General features: G+C 40.9%; 1 protein-coding gene across 2 annotated transcripts; it reads right to left on the bottom strand.

The window, feature by feature from the left end:
* Positions 1 to 8092: 8092 nt before the first annotated feature.
* LOC5509325 (protein kintoun-like) lies at positions 8093 to 20288 on the bottom strand. 2 transcript variants are annotated; one of them, XM_032378264.2, is made up of 17 exons: positions 20126 to 20288; positions 19416 to 19511; positions 18793 to 18861; positions 18532 to 18656; positions 18013 to 18077; positions 17876 to 17940; positions 17585 to 17666; positions 17047 to 17117; positions 16036 to 16265; positions 15696 to 15756; positions 14112 to 14192; positions 13493 to 13730; positions 12844 to 13272; positions 12059 to 12186; positions 10513 to 10728; positions 9553 to 9621; positions 8093 to 9330 (listed from the first exon to the last, which is right to left on the bottom strand). In XM_032378264.2, the coding sequence occupies exons 1-17, from the start codon at positions 20162 to 20164 to the stop codon at positions 8533 to 8535; spliced, it is 2862 nt and encodes a 953-aa protein (XP_032234155.2). In that variant the 5' UTR covers positions 20165 to 20288; the 3' UTR covers positions 8093 to 8532. The 2 variants fall into 2 exon arrangements, with proteins under 2 accessions (XP_032234155.2, XP_048582734.1); XM_048726777.1 differs by having other exon boundaries at positions 12844 to 13254.
* Positions 20289 to 21784: the final 1496 nt, after the last annotated feature.

Below are 21784 nucleotides of genomic sequence, written 5' to 3'. Positions count from 1 at the left end.
AGCGAGCAAAAGTATCCAGAAAAAGAATCGAACAAGCAATCCTTGGATATATGAAGCAAAGCAATATTCCAAAGAAAAACGATCGGGCAAGCGGTGTGGTAGTTTGCTGCAGTTGCCCCTCTTAGTGTCACGCAAGGTATACGTGACACAAGAGCGGCAGCTAAGCAGACAAAGCCAATGGCTGCAAATAAAATTGAATGAGCAGGAAATAATATTACTTAGCCGTTGCCATTGCTCATTTCGACGTCATTCTGACATGTAAAAAACAAACAACAAGCGGCAGAATATTTTTAGCTGTTCTCGGCTGCGTTTTTCTTACCCGCGAATGAAATAAAGAGCTAGAACAGTGCGGAACATCACCATTTTTGGTTAAATTTGATAAACAATCTGATTAACCAATCAGAGATGAGTATTACTATGCCTAGTCTCACGCGGACACGCCTCAACTCAGAGTAGGAAAACAAAATGGCGGTTCCGTCGAATCGGGAAAATCATGTTGAAAGCCGCTTTTTAACTCTTTGCTAGCAGTGATTTCTTCTTATCTGTTTAAGCAGGGATTTCACTGACTCAGTGAGTCAGATATATCCTATTTGTGTTGTTTCTCATCGGCGACAGACCTCATTGCAGGGTTATTTTTACGTCTTCACCGAATCGTACTGTAATGAACGCGGAAGTGTAAGCCACTGCTAGCAGGGTGTAACATTGATCACCAATTATCTAGTTGTACAATTCATCAAGTCATACAAATGAACAAAATTTCCCTGGGATATTGAAACTAAAATGAATCTTATACAGAATGGCAGCGAGTCTCATTAAAAAAATGAAGCTTAATCGTATATGGCCGCGAGTCACTGTTTATTGTATGCAATTAAAAGACACTACATAAAAGTATTGTTTAAATGTTTATATTTGATCCTGGAATAAATAGATTTACTATGATCTGTAAATCTCAGGGATGGCAGTCATTATACATTGCTGCATTAGTTTGCTATTACTCGTTGAAACAAAAGTCCTTACCACAAATGCTCACATTATGGCTTTTCTAAATGGATTCTAGAGGGGGCACTTGTTTGAGGGGCTATGTAATGTGCTTATTCAATGAGGGGTGTATGTATACCTCGGTGTCAGAACCATCCCCAAAGGACTTCATTGTATTCAGCTCTGTTTTATCATGATTCTTTTTATCAAACAAAGGAAGTTTTGTGACATAAATCGTGCTTAATACACAGGTTCTAACACCAAGTTAGAGCCATTGAGGGTGTATTTCATTGTGTGTGCAGACAAGTGGAAAAAAGGCATAGAGTGTAAACTAGGATGAGGAAAAGGCATGGTAAGGGCAAAGGGGTGGTGACTAAGGGTATGTCTAATGGGGGGAGCTGACACAGGTTGTGAAGATGTAGTAAACTTGTACCAGGTTTGATTTAGGCCTTGGAGATAATAGGAAAATGGGAGTGTAGTCATACCCTGGGTACCAGAGGCTCCAAGCTTCACTAGAGCAGATATCATATGGAAAATATCTATTCATATTTGGTGATACTTCAGGCCCATTTTTTTCTCATCAGTCCCCATTATATGTGCAAAGAGTCTTTTTTTAAAAAAGGGAATAATATTAATATGATTTGATAGGCAAGTTTGAGTGTTGAAGCTCCGTTTTAAAACTATAGTGATAATAAGAATTTATATGTTTGGGGTATATAGGTTTGAGTATTTGTTTGGGAGGTAAGTTTCTATGCTTGGTATATTTTATGTATAGAACTCAGGTTTGGGTGTTTTTGGGGGAGAGGCTAATTTGACAAAAAGTCCTTATCGCAAATGCTTATTTTAGCACATTATGCCCTTCTTTTTACCCCTCTTGTACCAGGTTTGATTACTAGGCCTTGGAGATTCTAGGAGTATGATCGTGCAGTCATAGATATCATACTGTATGGAAAATAAATATTTATATTTGGTGATACTTCAGGCCCATTTTTTTTTTAAATGGAATAAAATTCATTTGATTTAATAAGCAAATCTGAGAGTTAAAGCTTCCTTATAGCAAGATTTTGTATGCTTGGGCTATAGAATTTAGGTTGGGGTATTTGTTTGGGAGGTTAGTTTCTATGCTTGGTATATTTTATGTATAGAACTCAGGTTTGAGTATTTTTGAGAATAAGTGGGGGGGGCTAATTTATCAAAAAGTTCTTATCGCAAATGCTTATTTTAACATATTATGCCCCTCTAGCATTTTAGAGGGGGGCACTGGTTTGAGTGGCTATGTAATGCGCTTACTCAAGGAGGGCTATTCTCTTTCACCATACTCCACATTATGCCCTTATTATGCGTTTTTCTTTGCGCATGCGCAGATTGCCACGTTTTATAGAAACCATTGTTATGCAAATTAACATGGTATAAAACCCCGCGTACAGCAAGACCATGCCTCTTCTTCTTTCGTGCTTGCGCACAAAGGTAAGCCCACGTTGGGCTTGATTTGGGTCTTCTTGAAACCTTGTCTTTGTGAGGTTCAATTTATAGTCCTCTCTGCTTATACCCTATTTGTTTCTGTTTTATATTTTTTTTACAGCGAATCTTCAGAATTATGACCAATAAGTCCTCTTCGAGTGTTGATGAAGAAATGAATGAAGACTCTCTGTTGATACCTCGCTGGTATCTGGCCAAGTTTGTAACAACAAACGAGAAGCCAATCCAAACTCGCGGAGCGGGGCTGGTTCAGCCCGCAAAAAGTCCCGCGATGAAACATTGTTAAAGATATATATATTCTCTGTAGCACGTAACGAATGTTGTTCGTCGCACTGTATCACCCCGATACCAGCCAGTTTATGCTTAAATTAGCGCCTCGGGTATTTACTAAGGTGCTTAAGCCAGTTTATGCTTCGTTACGTTTCCGTCATATTAGAGTAATCTATTATATTGATGACACTTTAGTGATTGGTAAATCAAGTGAGGATTGTGCACAACATGCGCGTGATGTTTGCCAAACCCTCTCTCTAATCTTGGCTTTACCGTGAACGAAACTAAATCTCAATTAGTTCCTATGCAACAATCTATATATTTGGATATCAGCTGTCCATTTACCCGGACAAAGTAATACAATAGCTGATTACAAATCACGAAATTTCAATATAAATTTGGAGTGGAGTTTGCACCCATCCGTCTTTGACTGGTTGTCTCAGACCACTTTCATGCCGGATATCGATTTATTTGCATCTAGATTAAATACTAAGGTCCCAAGATTTATTTCCTGGTTGCCTGATCCGTGCGAGTTTGCGTGCGATGCTTTCTCATTAGACTGGAGTAATTTCAAACCTCATGCATTTACTCCTTTCAGTCTCATTCCAAGAGTGCTGACCCACCTACGGGCACATCTCGTGCAAACGTTGTTACTAGTAACGCCAGTGTGGCCCTCCCAGGCATGGTACCCAGTAGTATTGAGAATGTCAACCGAAAGACCAATCTTAATCCCCAAGTGGCCGAACCTTCTGAAGCTTCCCCATACGGATCAGCTCCACCCCTTGCGGGACCAACTCCAGCTCGCCGCGTGGACTCTATCAGGGCATGTCTCCTTAGCCGAGGATTTTCTTTTGGCGCAACCAAGATTATCTGCGAGTCATGGACAAAGGGGACAGGCAAACAATACGATGGTACCTGGTCTAAATGGGAGAGCTGGTGTCGTGAACGGTCACATGATCCTTTTCAGGCATCTGTGAGTACACTGATCAATTTTTTGACGTCTATGTGCGACGATGGCTAAGCTTACAGTACCATAAACACTTATCGCTCAGCGGTGTCAACTACGCTTGAAGCTGTTACGGGGATCAATATTGGTTCACATCTTTTAGTAACTAGATTTATGAAAGGTGTTTTTGTGAACAAGCCTCCTAAGCCTAAATACTCTTCTACATGGGACGTCAGTCAACTCACAATGTACTTAAAGACTATAGAATTATCAGAGTCTTTATCGCTCAAGGAACTGACTCTTGAGACAGTTTCCCTTATCGCGTTAGTTACAGCGTGCCGTTGTCAGTCTATTAATTTACTGGACTTAAATCATATGTCTGCCTCAGATGGTCAGATAGTTTTTGTTATAAATGAGCGAGTTAAGACATCACGTCCTGGGGAGGTTTAGTCTAGGAATAGTTTTTGTTATAAATGAGCGTGTTAAAACATCACGTCCTGAGGAGGTTTAGTCCAGGAATAGTTTTTGTTATAAATGAGCGAGTTAAGACATCACGTCCTGGGAAGGTTTAGTCCAGGAATAGTTTTTGTTATAAATGAGCGTGTTAAGACATCACGTCCTGGGGAGGTTTAGTCCAGGAATAGTCTTTGTTATAAATGAGCGAGTTAAGACATCACGTCCTGGGGAGGTTTAGTCCAGGAATAGTTTTTGTTATAAATGAGCGAGTTAAGACATCACGTCCTGGGAAGGTGCAGCCCAGGAATAGTTTTTGTTATAAATGAGCGTGTTAAGACATCACGTCCTGGGAAGGTGCAGCCGAGGAATAGTTTTTGTTATAAATGAGCGTGTTAAGACATCAAGTCCTGGGAAGGTTTATTCCAGGAATAGTTTTTGTTATAAATGAGCGTGTTAAGACATCACGTCCTGGGGAGGTGCAGCCCAGGAATAGTTTTTGTTATAAATGAGCGTGTTAAGACATCACGTCCTGGGAAGGTGCAGCCGAGGAATAGTTTTTGTTATAAATGAGCGTGTTAAGACATCACGTCCTGGGAAGGTGCAGCCCAGGAATAGTTTTTGTTATAAATGAGCGTGTTAAGACATCACGTCCTAGGGAGGTGCAGCCCAGGAATAGTTTTTGTTATAAATGAGCGAGTTAAGACATCACTTCCTGGGAAGGTTTAGTCCAGGAATAGTTTTTGTTATAAATGAGCGTGTTAAGACATCACGTCTTGGGAAGGTGCAGCCCAGGAATAGTTTTTGTTATAAATGAGCGTGTTAAGACATCACGTCCTGGGAAGGTGCAGCCGAGGAATAGTTTTTGTTATAAATGAGCGTGTTAAGACATCACGTCCTGGGAAGGTTTAGTCCAGGAATAGTTTTTGTTATAAATGAGCGTGTTAAGACATCACGTCCTGGGAAGGTGCAGCCCAGGAATAGTTTTTGTTATAAATGAGCGTGTTAAGACATCACGTCCTGGGGAGGTGCAGCCCAGGAATAGTTTTTGTTATAAATGAGCGTGTTAAGACATCACGTCCTGGGGAGGTGCAGCCCAGGAATAGTTTTTGTTATAAATGAGCGTGTTAAGACATCACGTCCTCGGAAGGTGCAGCCCAGGAATAGTTTTTGTTATAAATGAGCGTGTTAAGACATCACGTCCTGGGAAGGTGCAGCCCAGGAATAGTTTTTGTTATAAATGAGCGTGTTAAGACATCACGTCCTGGGAAGGTTTAGTCCAGGAATAGTTTTTGTTATAAATGAAAGTGTTAAGACATCACGTCCTGGGAAGGTTTAGTCCAGGATTACGATTCGTAGTTTTCCAGACAATAGCCGTCTGTGTCCGTGCTTGCATGTAAAGCATTATCTTGACAGGACAAAGCCCATTAGGTCCTGTGATAAGTTGTTTATTTCGTATTATAAACCGTATAAGGGTGTCACCCCTAGCACTATTGCGAGATGGCTCAAGGCTGTACATAAATGTGCTAACATAGATACTTCTATTTTTAAGGCCCATAGGTACCGTAGTGCTGTTACATCTAAGGCTTTATTCAAGGGTGCATCGGTAGCTGATATCATGAAATTGACTGATTGGTCAAGACAGTGCACATTTAATAAGTATTACAATAAGCCTATTGCCCCCTCTGACACGTCGGTCAGTATGCTAGCGTTGTCCTAGCCCTTTACGCCTATTAAATAATGAAGTGTTTGTTTTTTCTGTGTGTTTATTTGACATCTCTCTTTGAAATCGCATAATAAGGGCATAATGTGGAGTATGGCGAAAGAGAATTTTAAATTAGACAAGAGGTAGACTTACCTTGAAGGATAATTGTAATTCTCTGAGCCATACGGAACATTATGACCTTATTAGGTACCCACCCTTTTCATTTGCGCCACTAAGTCTAGCTGTCTGTGGCCCACCCTTCATTCAATGTCAACTATGGTGTATTTTCTTTGTTACACTCAAGAAGAAGAGTCATGGTCTTGCTGTACGCGGGGTTTTATACCATGTTAATTTGCATAACAATGGTTTCTTTAGAACGTGGCAATCTGCGCATGCGCAAGGAGGTACGCATGATACGGTCATAATGTTCCGTATGGCTCAGAGAATTACAATTATCCTTCAAGTTAAGTCTACCTCTTGTCACTTTGTGAAGACAAATAGGAAAAGGCATAGGGTGTAAAATTAAAGGTTGAGAAATGCATGGTAAGGGGTGTGAGGTTGTGATGACTGAGGGCATGTCACATGTGGTGTGCTCACACAGGGTGTGAAGACAAGTAAGTAAAATTGTACCGGGTTTGATGACTAGGGCCTTTGAGGTGGGGAGGATAGATTTATTTTTTATAAAAGGGAATAAAAATAAATTAAATTTGATAAGCAAATTTTCCTTCTAAAACTTTTTTACGGGACTGGCAAGTTCCAAGCTTTTGTATGTTTTACGAATAGAACTCAGGTTTGGGTTACTTTTTTGGGGGAAGGGGGGGGCTATCTATTCTTGGTGGAGTTTTGGGTATAGAATTCAGATGTGTGTATATTCTTGGGGGTGGCGCGGTTTCATTCTTTTGGGGGCATAAAATGTTCGTATCTGTCGGAACCAACAGTCATGTTCACAGCTAGAGTGCCCCCACCCCCATGTTGTTGTGGTGGTCGCAGGGCAAGACATTTTGGCAAAGAATAATAAGAAGCGAACCCCCAGAGACAAGGGAAGGGTAAAATGCTTTTTGGCTAAATATTTACACGGATTTTGATACCTATTCTTCGGCGATTTTTCCCTGTTGAAGTATAGACGTTGGGCCTTGACTCGCACTTTCGTTCTCACAATTCACCCTCCGCCCTCCTCAACTTCCACCATACCTTGTGGGCACTCATTTCGTTTGTGGTGAAAATTGTTTTAGTATGCCATGATCCTCATTTATCCTAGTTTAGTCCTGTCAAGGTTCTAAGCCGTAGAATTTGGTCCATCACACTCATATTTCTCTTTTTCTAAACGTAAACACTACGAAAAGAGGTCTCCAATAAAAGCGCTCAATTTGAAAAGGTTTCCCAAACGATATTTTACTTTCAAACTCATCAATCAAATATCAAACTTGGTATAGAGCAGGATATTTTGCTGTTTTGATCACTTTTTGCGATGCGACGTCTCACTAACAAAACAAATTTTAAGTTTCAAACTCCGCGCGTCCATTTTGAATATTTGCATAATAATTAGGTAAATCGATATTACCAAAAATGTACGGCACTCTAGAATATTGGTTCTTCTGATTAAAAAAATATAACGGATGGTTCGGGCAGGGCGCCATTCTAGCCAAAAATTTATTGACAGATCTGATAAATAACACTTTTGCAGTTTTTTTTTTGTTGTTGTTGTTGTTCTCTACAATTTTAATTATTCATTTGGACGTTATTTGACGTCAATTCCACGACAAATAAACAAACAAACAACAAGAAGTCTGAGATGTTCCCACCTGCTTTTTCTTTACCCACATGAAGGGAGTGGGAAATTTCTTACCTCGCGTGCCCCTCTTACCAAAGTTTTTTTTAGATAAGCTGAATAATAAACATTGTTTTGCAATTTTTTGTTGATGTTAACCCATTTTATTACTCATCTTGATGATGGTATCCGTCATATTATTCCTTTTAACCCTAGCGTTTCTTCATCCTTGCGTACATTCTAACACTAGCGTTTCTTATCCGTCTGGCGTGTGCCATGTTAATCGCAACGTATTTTCGGTCTGACGTGCGCCATTCTAACCCTAGCGTTCATTCGGTCTGACGTGCGCCATTACCCTAGCTTTAATTCGGCCAGGGGTGCGACAAGTGAAAACCCTGCGTCTAAAAGCCATGAGATGCAAGAACCAGTTTTTAAACTGGTTAATAGTTCAATCAGGTCATCTGGATATGAAAATAAAGAAATGTAGATAATATTTCCTCGAACAATGCACTTTATTAATTCCACACCATGAACCCACGTTCCAAATTGAAGTTACTTTTAGATACCACAATAACAAGATACTTAACTCTAGTTTACCATGCCATGGCAATTACCCCGTCTCGGTAGGGATGTTATTGGGTTATTCTCCTGAAAAAGTGTTAACGTGTATTCGGTGGGAAAATACTACTCCTGTCTCTAGAGAGGAGTAGGCTTTTCTTCAACAGGCCAACCACAAACAGCCAAGGCCCAACAGCAGATGCGGGGTGTAGCGCAGGGAGTCGAGGGGGAGCACTCGGTCTTAGAGGATTATACCATCCTTCACTGCACGAACTTATTGTGGGGACTTTCACCGATCTAGTCCTATTAATTTACATATAAACATCCCTACCCGACTTTTTTAAACGTGGCTAGCCACCCCCCCCCCCCTCCCTTTCAATCGTCTAGCTCGAAAATCAAGGTGTTGCTGAGTGAAGAACTGGTTTGTTTACAAGTCCATTCCTCGTCCGCGCTAGACTCACTGTCCTTTCTGCTTTTTCCGTTGACTTTGGGTTTCACTCCTTCACCGCTTTCCGGTATAGAGCCGTTTGATGAAACACTTCCGCTCGGCGAGACAGAACCCACTCCACGGCCTTCTTTCTGCTCTTTCAACCGCTGTCCCATCTTCCACCTCTTCTTATCCTTCTTATTGCTGAAAACTCTTACATTGTGATTAAGGTTGAAGCGCACGTTTTTCTTACCAGGAGATTCAGGAGAGAGCGGACCGGAGTAGTCGAATTCCTCCGAGTCTTCCGAACACGTGCTCGACGTGCGTCGGAGACACGACTTTCTCATCCGGACACCATTCGTGTAGATGTCGCTATCCGATCGGTCAGACGAGGCGGAGTCGACACTATCGGAGCGACACATTTTGGAATTGCTTTGCTCCCTGTTTTCATCCTCCGTGATCAGACTTTGCGCGAGACTTGAAGAAAACGCGACCTTCTTGCCTTTTGCGCTGATGTCTGACACAACCCCTTCATCGGGACTGGCGAGAGAGGAATCCTGAAGCTTGGAAGTGAGATTGCCGAGTTCTCGTTCCGTCACCAGTGGCATGCCCTGTTGTGGTACCACGTGGCCGTCTGGCGGTGGTTCTATCTGTGCTCCTAGAGGCTTACTCTCGAGCTTAACACTCAAGCTCTCTTCTGAGAAAGCAGTCACTTCCAGATCCGTGGTAAAGCTAGACTGCTTGGCCTGAAAGAGAAGAGCACAACAGTACGTAAGGGACGCGGAACGTATAGCCCTTTATCAACAAACGATCAATGAAGTGAACACGTGACGGGCGACCAAACCACCTGCACATTTACCTGCATGATCATGTGTTCTAGAATGAATAATCAAAGAGGAATAGCCAAAGTACCATGTGCAGCGTCGTGTCAACAAAATTATTCTCAAAAATTAACAACTTGTGCTCACCCAAGGATCCTGTGCAGCGATCTCCTCCATCATGGCCTCTAAATTACTCTCGGTCACAAAGTACCTCTCCTGTGGGTACAAATGGACGAGCACTCTCGTTAAACAAGTAGAATCACACTACATAACAGAAACATAGACTTCTCCGGAGGCCCTTGTAAGCAACACCTTTGTTATTGCTTTTTATTAAATATTGGAAGGCACATATAATGTGTTAGAATCTAAATAACCACCTAAAAACATCGCATTGCGTTCTCGCAATCCAATGGAAATGGCTGACATTGAGGCTGTGTTATTTCCTATCTACGGCTTTCCTCCATACCAGAAGATGCGATAATCAAGACTTGCAACATTAACCACAGCAAACCCACCTTCGCTAATTCCATCCCCACACACAACTTTTTGTTCAATAAAATAAAATAAAAATTATTCACCTCTCAAAGAAAATGTATTAATAAAACTTGTGACATAAATTTGAGTATTTCTCTTGACTTTTGTGGTTTTCTCATTACGATTTTTGGGTCGCCTTTGCAGTAGTAAATCTAAATACTTTCCGGCTCTTTTCGCTGGCGATGGGCGGCTGTGTGCCTTGTTTTACTTCGCGTTTTCACGGTTTTACTTTTCGCGCTGTAAATCGTTATGAAAAGGCGATTCCAGCTAAAAGAACGCGCGCTTGTTTTCATTCAGAAATGCCGAACCCAGCTTCAACAAGTACAGTCTCGTACCCAGACGGCGCGTGATGCATTTTGGGGAGGTTGAAGAAGCACGGGCGTGCGTGCCTATTCTTATAATTATGTATTCATATTTCCCATAATTATGTTAAAATGATATTTTTAAAACAGCTAATCTATCATCAATCAAGGTAACAGTATCGCATAAAACGGGTCAATGTTTCTTATTTGCGAGACAGATATAGGAATAGGTATTCGAAGAGCTAAATAGACTCTAGCCGTATAAGCTTACCTCTAGATTTTCTTCACTTGGTCCCGCCTTAAACGTATCCCAGAGTCCTTTGCAGGAATCATCCTTTTGCAGGGTAAGCACCAGACTGTTCTCGGCCACATTGATATCGCAGAGGTCTGGGTCAAGGTTTTGACCCTCGTTGAAAGTGACATAGAGAGCGAAGTCTTGGCCGGGCTGACCATGAGGGGTGATCACAGAAGGAAAGCTGATGTAACACTGCGACAGAGATCAAATCAGAAGGTCATAAAAGTGTCAGGAAAGGAGTACAATGCGTGGTGTTTTAATGTGATTGACATGTGATGAGATCGTACCCAGACTGCAATTGTCAGGGAAAAAATCAACACAAGTTTGAAGAAAGATTCTAAGCATTTGTTTTTCTGATGTTTCATGCATTAGGCTATTAGGTATAATTTAAGCAACTACGACGGCGACGGCGGGAAAAAGTGACCCAAGAAATGCCTTTATGTACGCTGGATCCTCAAGCATGTCATGCTAAGCGCTCATTTCTAAACTAGATTCCATCAAAGCAACTCGCTTTTATAGTCCAATAAATATAAATAAGCTGAGAATCTTATTTCTAACATAGCGAACAAGAATAGTTTAGTTTTCAGCGCACACGTCGCCGTCCTCGCTAGACCGTGGAACTTAGGTTTTCACGCTATCTTAACATAGTTAGTAGAGAGAGATCGTTAGGAAACCCGGCGAACTTCAAAAGACATAAACAATAGGCGCTCTCTGATGTTGAACAACCCTGTCACGTGATCACGAACGTGCACAAACCAAGCGTACAGTACAGGAACACATATGGACGAAATTTATGAATACGCGTATTCGGGCACAAATCGTTTATTGATTTATTTGAAACTTTGCTTTTTTCATTCAATTACTTTAAATCTTTGTCTTTATCACTTCGCATGTTTTATCGCCATTATATCCCGAGCTCTACAGGCCTAGAAAGTTAGTTTTAGACAGCCATGTACATTTTTTAGTGCCGAGCGCCGCTAAAATTCTATAGTGAGTATAGCTCTATCAAACAAACTCGGTGAGCTTTTACGGCAAGTATAGTATTGTTTGTACGAGGCTGCATCAATACTGAAGATTTTTTTAAAGATCGAAGTGCGGTTTTGATGCGAATAACAACGATTCTTCGTTTTTACTCCATAATCTCTTGTACTGTACGCTCGACTTTTGCACGGTCATGGTCGGATAACTCGGATAAAAGAGAACAATAACATGTCTCTCTGAAGTTCGCCGCGCTTCCAAACCAGTCCCCTCTGCTAACTATGATCTGAAGGAAAACGGTTGAGATGTATCAGACAGAATCCATCCCAGAGTGCATTTCGCGTCTGGCTCTCAATTGTGCTCCGCCGTTGTCGTTCGCGTTGCCGACGTCGTTACTTAAAGTCCCATTGTCGGGTTCCCGACGAACGTCATCGAAACTACATACTGCGTGATTGATTTCCCTGATAGGACCACGCCTACGCAGTCCACCTAGTTTTTCCACAGCTTGTCAGTAGTCTTTCCAGCCATACCATTATGCTCTTACCATGTTTTCAAGGAAACCCAGGGAGACGTTATTGAGGGTGACGCCCGACTCGTGGATGACGAAGGTAATAGTGTCATCGTCCTGGTGATATGAGTAGGAGGGACACTTGAAGAACGGGAAAGACAAATCTGCAAAAACAAAAGACTGTTATGATAATCCCTAGTAGTAGGAAGAATTATTTACATTAGTAACAATTCTACCTATAAAGAGCCAAGTTATAATATTATCCTTTTCATTATTTACTATTTGTTTGCTGAGATCTTCCCCGTTTGTGGTATTTTAAGTGTTCAATAGAGGGGAAATTATGCCTTTTTCTTGTTCAACTTGTAATCGCAAAAGAGCATAAGTCATTTGACTGTACAACAGTCACATTGCTTAGCTACACGATACCATCTAACCCATTTAATTGACTGATGCCTCAAGGTTGTGAGCTCATTATGATTATTTTGGCGTGTTAGCACATTTCACGGCCGATTCAGGCCAGGCTAGGGGCGAATGAGTTAAATACTGTTACTCAAAGCACCAGCCTGAAATGTCATTCCATGGACTCCTTCAAGACTGAAAAGCCGCAAAGGAAGTAATTGACTTCACTCACTTATAAGACGCACGGTTGAAGAGTGATTTCAGTTTTACTTCAGAAACCTCGAAAGCAGTCAAAGTCGTTTTTTAATGACTCGATCATTTAGATAAATACAATGCTATGGGCTGACCCCTCAGATCTCAAGAGAACTGCCAAGAACAGAGTTCGTTGGAGTGAAGAGGATTAAGTAAGTGACAGTGTTTACCTGGTAGTTCAAAGTTTATGCCACTCGCGTGATTGACAGCCTGGGCGTCATCAACATCATTCACACCTAGCACGTTTTCATCAGCAGCATCATTCACACCCTGCATGTTTTCATCAGCAGCATCATTCACACCCTGCATGTTATCATCAGCAGCATCATTCACATCCTGCATGTTTTCATCAGCAGCATCATTCACACCCTGCATGTTTTCATGTGCCTCCATTTTGTCTTCACTTGAATTATCTGCGACTGAGGCATCTTTTTCTAGGTCATTGCTTGTACTTCCAGGATTTCCGTCAACTGGGGAAATGTCTTGCTTGGTTTCTATATGTGCATTGTCTATTGTGACTTCAGACTCCGTTGAAGAGTTTGGAGGACTGAGGTTGCCATTGTCTGGGCCATGCTCGTTTTCTAAAAAGAGGCCGTCCTCTGTCAGAAACATAAAAAATGTCAAAACTAAAAAAAAATCGCAACCCCCACCCCTTAGCAAATCTTAGCTACGAGCCAAAGTCAAAACTAAAAAATGCGCAACCACCCACCCCTCAGCATATCTTAGCTACTTGCAGCACTTGTGACATCTGAATTAACTTCAAGCATAATGTATTTGGGTCGATGGCACAACGTATGAATCGTGCCGTAGTCACCCTACCTTGCACACGTTTACCAGTCTGTCCCTTCCCATCTGTCTCTTGCGCCTGTGATGACCCCTCTGGGTCTTGCTGCGCCGCATCCCCCTGTCCTGCTTCTTCATCGGCTGGGTCAGGGAAGGTTGTTACCTGGGGTGGTGGAGGAGGCGGTAGGACTAGTAGAGTCACCACGAGCTGCTGTTTGCTCTTGTCAAATTTGGCAGACCCTTTGTTTTCATCGATAGGGTAGGGCAGAGTAATGTGGCAAATGTCAAGAAAAAATTGGCAGCAACGAGAAAATGCGGAATATCTGTATTTGCAATGATTAAATGCCTAATGAAACAAAATCCCAATAACTCACACATATTTTATTACTACACGACAATAGCTTGAACAAGATCAGCCCAACAAAATATGAATTATGTTTAAAAAAAAATGAAGATCGAAGAAGACTGTTAGAACTCACTGCATAGACAATTTCATATTTTGCTTTTGTACAACCCTCATACCTGTGCGTGATTTCTTGTGTTTTTGCCATAAAAAGACTACGCTAATGACTGGAAGGATGTGGATTGTTCAGATGGCTCACGTTAATTGTAACCAAGTATACATACTAATAAAATCTTCTTGTCAAAAGGATATATCAAGGTGGTAGGGTGGAACCTCATTGTTTAATAGCAGCTGCTTCTCAAAGATATCCAACTCCACGCTACCTGCTGATTTCTGAAACAAAATATAAAAAGATAAACAAGATGGGATGTGCAAAAAACACCATACAGTAGGTACAATTTCAATACTAGAGATGATGCCGATGGTCGTGTCAGTGATGATGGTGGTGTTGGTGATGATGCCGATGGTCGTGTCAGTGATGATGGTGGTGTTGGTGATGATGCCGATGGTCGTCTCAGTGATGATGGTGATGTTGGTGATGATGCCGATGGTCGTGTCAGTGATGATGGTGGTGTTGGTGATGATGCCGATGGTCGTGTCAGTGATGATGGTGGTGTTGGTGATGATGCCGATGGTCGTCTCAGTGATGATGGTGATGTTGGTGATGATGCCGATGGTCGTGTCAGTGATGATGGTGGTGTTGGTGATGATGCCGATGGTCGTGTCAGTGATGATGGTGGTGTTGGTGATGATGCCGATGGTCGTGCCAGTGATGATGGTGGTGTTGGTGATGATGCCGATGGTCGTGTTAGTGATGATGGTGGTGTTGGTGATGATGCCGATGGTCGTGTCAGTGATGATGGTGGTGTTGGTGATGATGCTGATGGTCGTGACAGTGATGATGGTGGTGTTGGTGATGATGCCATTGGTCGTGTCAGTGATGATGGTGGTGTTGGTGATGATGCCGATGGTCGTGTCAGTGATGATGGTGGTGTTGGTGATGATGCCGATGGTCGTGTCAGTGATGATGGTGGTGTTGGTGATGATGCTGATGGTCGAGTTAGTGATGATGGTGGTGTTGGTGATAATGCCGAGGGTCGTGTCAGTGATGATGGTGGTGTTGGTGATGATGCCATTGGTCGTGTCAGTGATGATGGTGGTGTTGGTGATGATGGCGTTGGTCGTGTCAGTGATAATGGTGGTGTTGGTGATGATGCCAATGGTCGTGTCAGTGATGATGGTGGTGTTGGTGATAATGCCGAGGGTCGTGTCAGTGATGATGGTGGTGTTGGTGATGATGGCGTTGGTCGTGTCAGTGATTATGGTGGTGTTGGTGATGATGCCAATGGTCGTGTCAGTGATGATGGTGGTGTTGGTGATAATGCCGAGGGTCGTGTCAGTGATGATGGTGGTGTTGGTGATAATGCCGATGGTCGTGTCAGTGATGATGGTGGTGTTGGTGATGATGATGTGGTGTGTATGATGTTACGATAATAAATACAATGGCAGTGGTGGTCATGAAGTTGATAATGATTTGCTGGTAGTAATGTAAATCATATAAATGATAGTGGTGAAGCTAGGAAAACTGATGGTGGGAGACAAAATGGGAAAAAGCTAATTTTACAAAAAAAAAGGTGCGAAGAACTTAACCAGCAATCTAGCAAAAGAGTGAATGTGATTTGATAATGACGAAAATGAAAGAAGACAAAAATAATCACCCCACCAATATTGATAAATGATGTTGAAATGCTTTTGAGGAAGATGATGTGGTTGTAGTTGTGGTTGTAGTTGCATGTGTAATTATGGTAATCATCACAATGACTGGCAGGGGCTTACCAAATCAGGAAGATCGATTCTTATGACAAGCTCTTTAGGCCGAGTGCTGGTACAAGAGTCTCTGCGAAGAAACATGAACATTAAAGAGGTACAGACTAATGCAAACTCTAAGTTCATACCGTCCACTGAAAAATAGCACCACCGAGTACCAAGCATCCCAATGGCCCCCTGAAATCATGTTATACCAAAAATTATCTCTATTTCCTGATCCTGCTTATTCACCACAATATATTCTCCTCAAATTCTTATATCCTGATAGAAAAAAAACGCTGAATTCTTCATTCCAAGACAACTATTGTGGCCCTTTTGTGCTGTATGTGCAACCTTTGCCTCACATTACCTTGCATTTGTAAAGTTCTGGAAGTCTATAATGCCGCGATGGAGTATGGTATATTCGGGATTTCTAGGGTCCCTTGTATCTGCATTATTATCTTTGACTTTGCTCGTATTCTGCCCTGGGGTTCTGCTCTTGTGTGCCTGCTTGTTTGCACAAGTTGGTTGATCAGCATAGGGATATGGAATGGTCTTGTCACCAATAGTGATGCCTTCATTGGGTTTCTTGAAACTATTCTGAATGATTGGAAATAGTGATTAAAATCGGTACTGTAAAGTTCCTGATGGATCCCTGACTGCGTATTATATATGAGCAACATGAGTCGGGGTCAATGAACAATAGATTAAGTTGTGTCCTATACCTTGTACTCTATTTTATTGGTTGAGATAAAAAAAAGCTTGGATGGATCCAGGATTGAATAAGATTTATTATACAACAATTATTAATGGCAAACTCTGATTGGCCAAGGGCCAATGTGTTTTTTGAAGACACATGCATAATTGGCTAAAGCATATGTGCATGCGCTCCCCAAACTAGATTGTAACATAAGAAAACATTTTAATTGTTGTATAAAACAAATCGATCTCATTTTTGTGTGTCTGTCCTCTAATATATACACACTAGATGACGTCACATCATGTCATGAACGAGGTTGCAAGACTGTTGTTCATGAAATGCTGTGATGTCATATTTTTTATAGTAGTACCACTCCCACTCTTAAAAACTTGGATATTTAGTATTTGTTAAATTGAATTTTCGAATGTTTGTGTTGATACAGTACACTTTGTTTCCTTAGGGTTCAAAATTCTGCCTCACCCCCCAACCCCCACCCCCCACAATATTCAGAGCCTGAGGTCCCCCTTCTGTTCAGAACTTAACTTCAATGCCCCTCCTTTGTATATATCTAACTGTTTAACATCACAGGCCCTCAAAATACTGACCCCCTTATTCTAACAAAACCTCTCTTCCTTTCACAAAAAACCCTTATCTGCCAGAGGATCCCCCAGACAGACAAACCTCATTTGACTTGTTCCTAATAACAGTTGCTTGTTTCATGCCCTTGAACTTCATTTTGGGGAATTTCAAATCTGACAACAACAAAAAAAGATAATTCATGAGTCAATTCACTTTGGTGTTGGAGGCCATTAGCAACAATTTCTATATTAAATCTGAGGTGACCGCATCAGGATAATTTTTGCTGCACTGTTTACAGCATTGAACTTGGTCATATTATTCATTTAACTGCATCAAAAACCACAGTTTTAGTACCTGGTGTAAGAGGTTAATGTTTTCCAGTTTAGGAGTGATTTGATTGATAAACTTGGTATTGTTCAGGAGTCTAGTGTAGGAAAGATTTGATTGATAAACTTGGTATTGGTCAGGATGATAATGATGATGATGACATTTTTTATTGAGAGAACACTTAATATCGAGCAGATAATATACATATGGAGTCCCGTGTAGGAGTGATTTGGTTGATAAACTTGGTATTGTTCAGGAGTCAACTGTATTGTGTTCACAGTACAATTTTACAACCTATGTACAGTAAACTCACTTTTCTTGTTAAGCTTGATATTCAACTGTCTCTCTATTCCTTCCAATGCTGTTTCTATCACCATTTTCTTGAATTGAGGCATCTGCAAATCACAAAATGTATAAGCTGGTTCAAGCAAAGAGGGGCAAGGTAATGAAATACAGTAATGCCGTAAATGAAAATTAACAAAACAGTCAGCAGCTCCAATAAAGTATCAAAACATTTCAATTTACCAAGAGCACCATCGAAACTGCCATCATCATACAATATGCAGTGCCATTAATATTATTACCACCACCACTATGGCCTCACCTTGGTACATTTTTTGTATGTATCAGGATGGAAAACTACATCAAAAGTGACACATTTCTTTCCAGCTGCAAAACAAATTGCCATTATGAAGACCACCAAAGCAAACTAAAAGCAGTGTTTTGCTTAACATGTGCTACCTCTATCAAAGTCATCTCTTGGTTGAGCCAAGCTATAGGGGATGCTCCACTGTTGGCCTTTTTTCCTTCAAAGTAAGAAAAAAACAGTTCAAGATCCTGCCAAGAGGCTTCAGTTTTTAAACTGTCATACACTCAGCAACGTGTCCAGAGGGAGTACAAGGGGTCTGGACCAGAGCTTATCGATTTGAATTTGATTGATCTGTGGTAAGTGCCCTTACTACCCTGGCGCTACCCTTTTTAAGTAAACTTGATGGATCGACTGAACAAACTAGAGTATGATTGTAATATGAATTTCAAGAACGATGTGTTGAGGAGGAAACAAATAGGAAAAAGCAGCTGGGGAGCGACAAGGAAAGTTTTCTTCATTCATTGGGTTTTTAAAAGCAATTGTCATTTGGTTTAGCATCTAACTTTAACCCATTTCATTACATTACAAGTACATACAATCTGAGCCCACTTCTCAATACCACTAACACAAGTCATATTTGAAAACTGTTATAAGAGAGAAATTCCTCAAACCTTTCAGTGCCATCTCCTTTCTCAGCCATGCGGAAAGTTGCCTTCTCAATATGCTGATTATAGCATATATTTACAAATGCCTTTATTCCATCTGTTTCTCTGGTTGTCTTCACAACAAATCCTTCCTAAGAGAGCAGAGTAAATCATATTGATCTGTACATAAATGGTTCAGCTTTTTACTAAGCTTTGTTTAAAAATAATGAACTTCTATTCACTAAGGCTTTGTTTGAAAAACAGTAATAATATCCAGCTGTACAGTACCTCAGGATTTACAAACATGACATCCATTCCTCGTTCATTTTCCATTTGTCTTATTTCTTCTTCATATCTCTGTTAAGATAAATGAATAATGCTTGGTTAACCCCTCCACTACGAATTAATGTACAGGTTTGTTCATAAGGGGGAAGGGTGCTATTTGACTGTCAAGAATTACGCTGTGAGACCCCCCCTTACAGTCTCTGAGTATATGCCTTAGGAGCATAATGATAGTCTTTGTTGTGGTGCTAATTCCTCCACACACAACCACAATCACCATGATATCCTTACCAATCCTGGAAGCTTCACTAATAAGCTTCAATGAGAGATTAAATTTTCAGTAAGTCTGCAAACTCATCTTTAGCTTCCGTCAGTCAAAAGCCTTGAGCTGTTTCCTACTTTGATGGCTTCCAATCATACTATCTCATAGCAATGCAATCAGAGGGTACAAAATGTGTAACATTAAAATTCAAAATTTGATTGATGTGAGAAAAGCAGAATCGTTGGTGGAAGTTCTCAGAGACCTCAAAATTGCAGTAAGGCTGAAGAGTTGGCAGGGAGATTTACATTTAACATTTTCCTGTGTGGATTCTGCATAGATTCTGATTCTGTGATCACTATCTTTTTACCTTTTTGTTCTCAGGATCTGATATTTCTTGAGCATACTCCACAAGCAACTTGCGAAATTCCTCATTTTTCATTGCTTTTTCTAACTTATCCACCTCCTACAAAAAGGAAACAGCAAAACTGAATGGACGTGTGCAGTTTACCCTGTCAGTGTATTGCATTAAATCTGATGCAATAATGCAACCAGCCACAATAATGACTCTCATTTTTTTTTGCATATGTATAAAGCTTTTCTTTTCACACCTGACTTGACGTTGAAGGCAATTTAGATAATTTTTGTTAGACAAGCCTGCTAGTTAGCAAAGCTGTAAAAATGTCATTTAACATAAGTAATGCAAAAAAAATAATGAAGTTTTAAGGTTAGTCTCTGGCATATCAGCATTTAGTTTATCGTTGTTTACTATGTTAACAAACAGTGTGCACTCACACATTACAAAAAAGGAAGTCAGAACAATCCCCAATAAGAAAACAGAATGTTTATCATCGCCAGACTCAAAGAAAATTATATCTAGGTATCATTCAAATTATTTTTACTAGCTTTGCTAGTTCAATGTATAAATTCTGAATAACTGTTAATTAAACTTATTCATTTTAAGTACTTGAGGATATTTTTTCCCGCAACAAACATGTCAACAAACATGTTATGACCACGGGTGAAAGATTGTTGCGTTTTTCTCACTATTAAAAAAAAAAATCCCAGTTATTATCTTACCTCTTTGGTCATTCGGAACTCCTTATCGTTGCTAGCCATGTTTTAGTTAGTTTAATGGCTAAAGGGAGTATTTTCGAGGAGGTCCAACTTTGTCAGTTTTGCCCGTTTAGATTTCTTGTTGTCTTCAAACTATGTAACCAAGCACCTCAGTACCAGGCTCCTAGGCCGCGAAATTTCGGGGTCCCCTGCCCTTTTCGCAGGGGAAAAATAGAAAGTGAAATCAAATAAAGTGGCAAAGCAGAGTCTTAATAATAATGTCAAAATAACATCCTCGAAAATATATGAGATCCACGTCAGTTTCAATTATAAACATTAAACGTTTCTCCTCTTGTATTTATTTTATTTGAGAACCGGTACTGGTGTTTTATGTCATTTTGCTATACCTACCTCAGATCCACTAGTGCTCCTAAGCAAACAACCATTATTTTGTTATAAAAGATGGTTCTATTGAGCCTACGGGACCACCCCTAGATCCGGCACTGACTCGGACGGAATTCTTTGGCTACTGTAAGAATGGAAAGGTAGCGGCATTTTGGGAAAACAGCTCGACCGGGAAAAACAGGGTTGGAGAACAATAGGGGCCGGGAAAAGAAGTTTAGATCCCCTTTAGCTTCAGGGAAATATTCTTTATTTCTCAATTGTTATGTTCCTATAGAGACATGAGCTCGTTTGATCCTCCGCAAAGAAACCTAACTAACGATCATAGCCACAAAATATGCAAATCCATCATTCTGTACCTCAACTCAGCTAGGCGTATAATCTATCAGATTTCATTTAGTCATTTTCTGTTTCCTTAACTCGAAATGCCTTTAAATCCACCTTCTGATCAGCCACAGTCAGCAATTTACCAGAACTATGCATTTCAAGGTAGTAGAGTAATTTTTATCAGAAAATTAATGTATAACTGACAAGTAACATTTTATCTTCTTCGATGTGGGTGTGTTTTCCTCGCCCGCCCCATTATATTAGGTCTAGCTGTTCGCTGAAACGCTTGCTAAGCCTGAATATCCATCAATAGTTATGTAAAATTCAAGATTATTATTTCGGTTGTCCAGATCGCTGGCTGGACAACAACAAATCTTCACCAGAATCAAACAAAAACAGTAACGGGAATGGATTGAAGGACAAGACGAAGGCGAGCAAGGCGACAGAAAAGCCCGAGATATTCGAGCAGAGCGTCATGGGTAAAGTGCAGACGAATATCAAGTTCCATAACCTTGAAGACCGCCAAGACTATCGGGACGAGTCAGTGTACACGTTCTGCGGCTCGTGCATGAATCACATGATGACAGTAGTCAGGTGAGGAAGAGTGGCTATCAGGTTTTTAATTCTATAATAATGTTTCCTCATACCCTTGATGTTCCTTTACCAGGTTTCGTATTGGTAGGATGACTGTGGCTGTGTCCGCCCTCGTTTTCATGCTCGGGTGCGTGGCTGGCTGTTGCTTGGTGCCCTTTATTATAAAGGGGCTCAGAGATGTCATCCATTCGTGCCCCAACTGTCAGATCACCCTAGGCAAGTACCGCAGAACCCCCAAGAATGTGCTCTTGGGGACTAAAACTGATTTTCCCTTCGAACGAGGGAATGCAGCTACAAATCCCTTTTGGGGAGGGGGGTGCTAGTATAATTGACGTAATTCACTGGGGGCTGAGGATAGCA

Source organism: Nematostella vectensis, chromosome 4 (assembly GCF_932526225.1).
Source record: "Nematostella vectensis chromosome 4, jaNemVect1.1, whole genome shotgun sequence".
Classification (NCBI taxonomy): domain Eukaryota; kingdom Metazoa; phylum Cnidaria; class Anthozoa; order Actiniaria; family Edwardsiidae; genus Nematostella; species Nematostella vectensis.
The sequence above is the reverse complement of the archived record's forward strand: the minus strand, read 5'-3'. Positions and strand labels throughout refer to the sequence as shown.

Coding starts and splice junctions, on each gene's coding strand:
- LOC5509325 (XM_032378264.2), bottom strand. CDS start 20,164: ATGGCTAGCAACGATAAGGAGTTCCGAATGACCAAAGAG. Junction 17,667..17,875: donor CATACAAAAAATGTACCAAG/GTGAGGCCATAG, acceptor TGTGATTTGCAG/ATGCCTCAATTCAAGAAAAT. Junction 9,331..9,552: donor TCGCTGCACAGGATCCTTGG/GTGAGCACAAGT, acceptor CTTCTCTTTCAG/GCCAAGCAGTCTAGCTTTAC.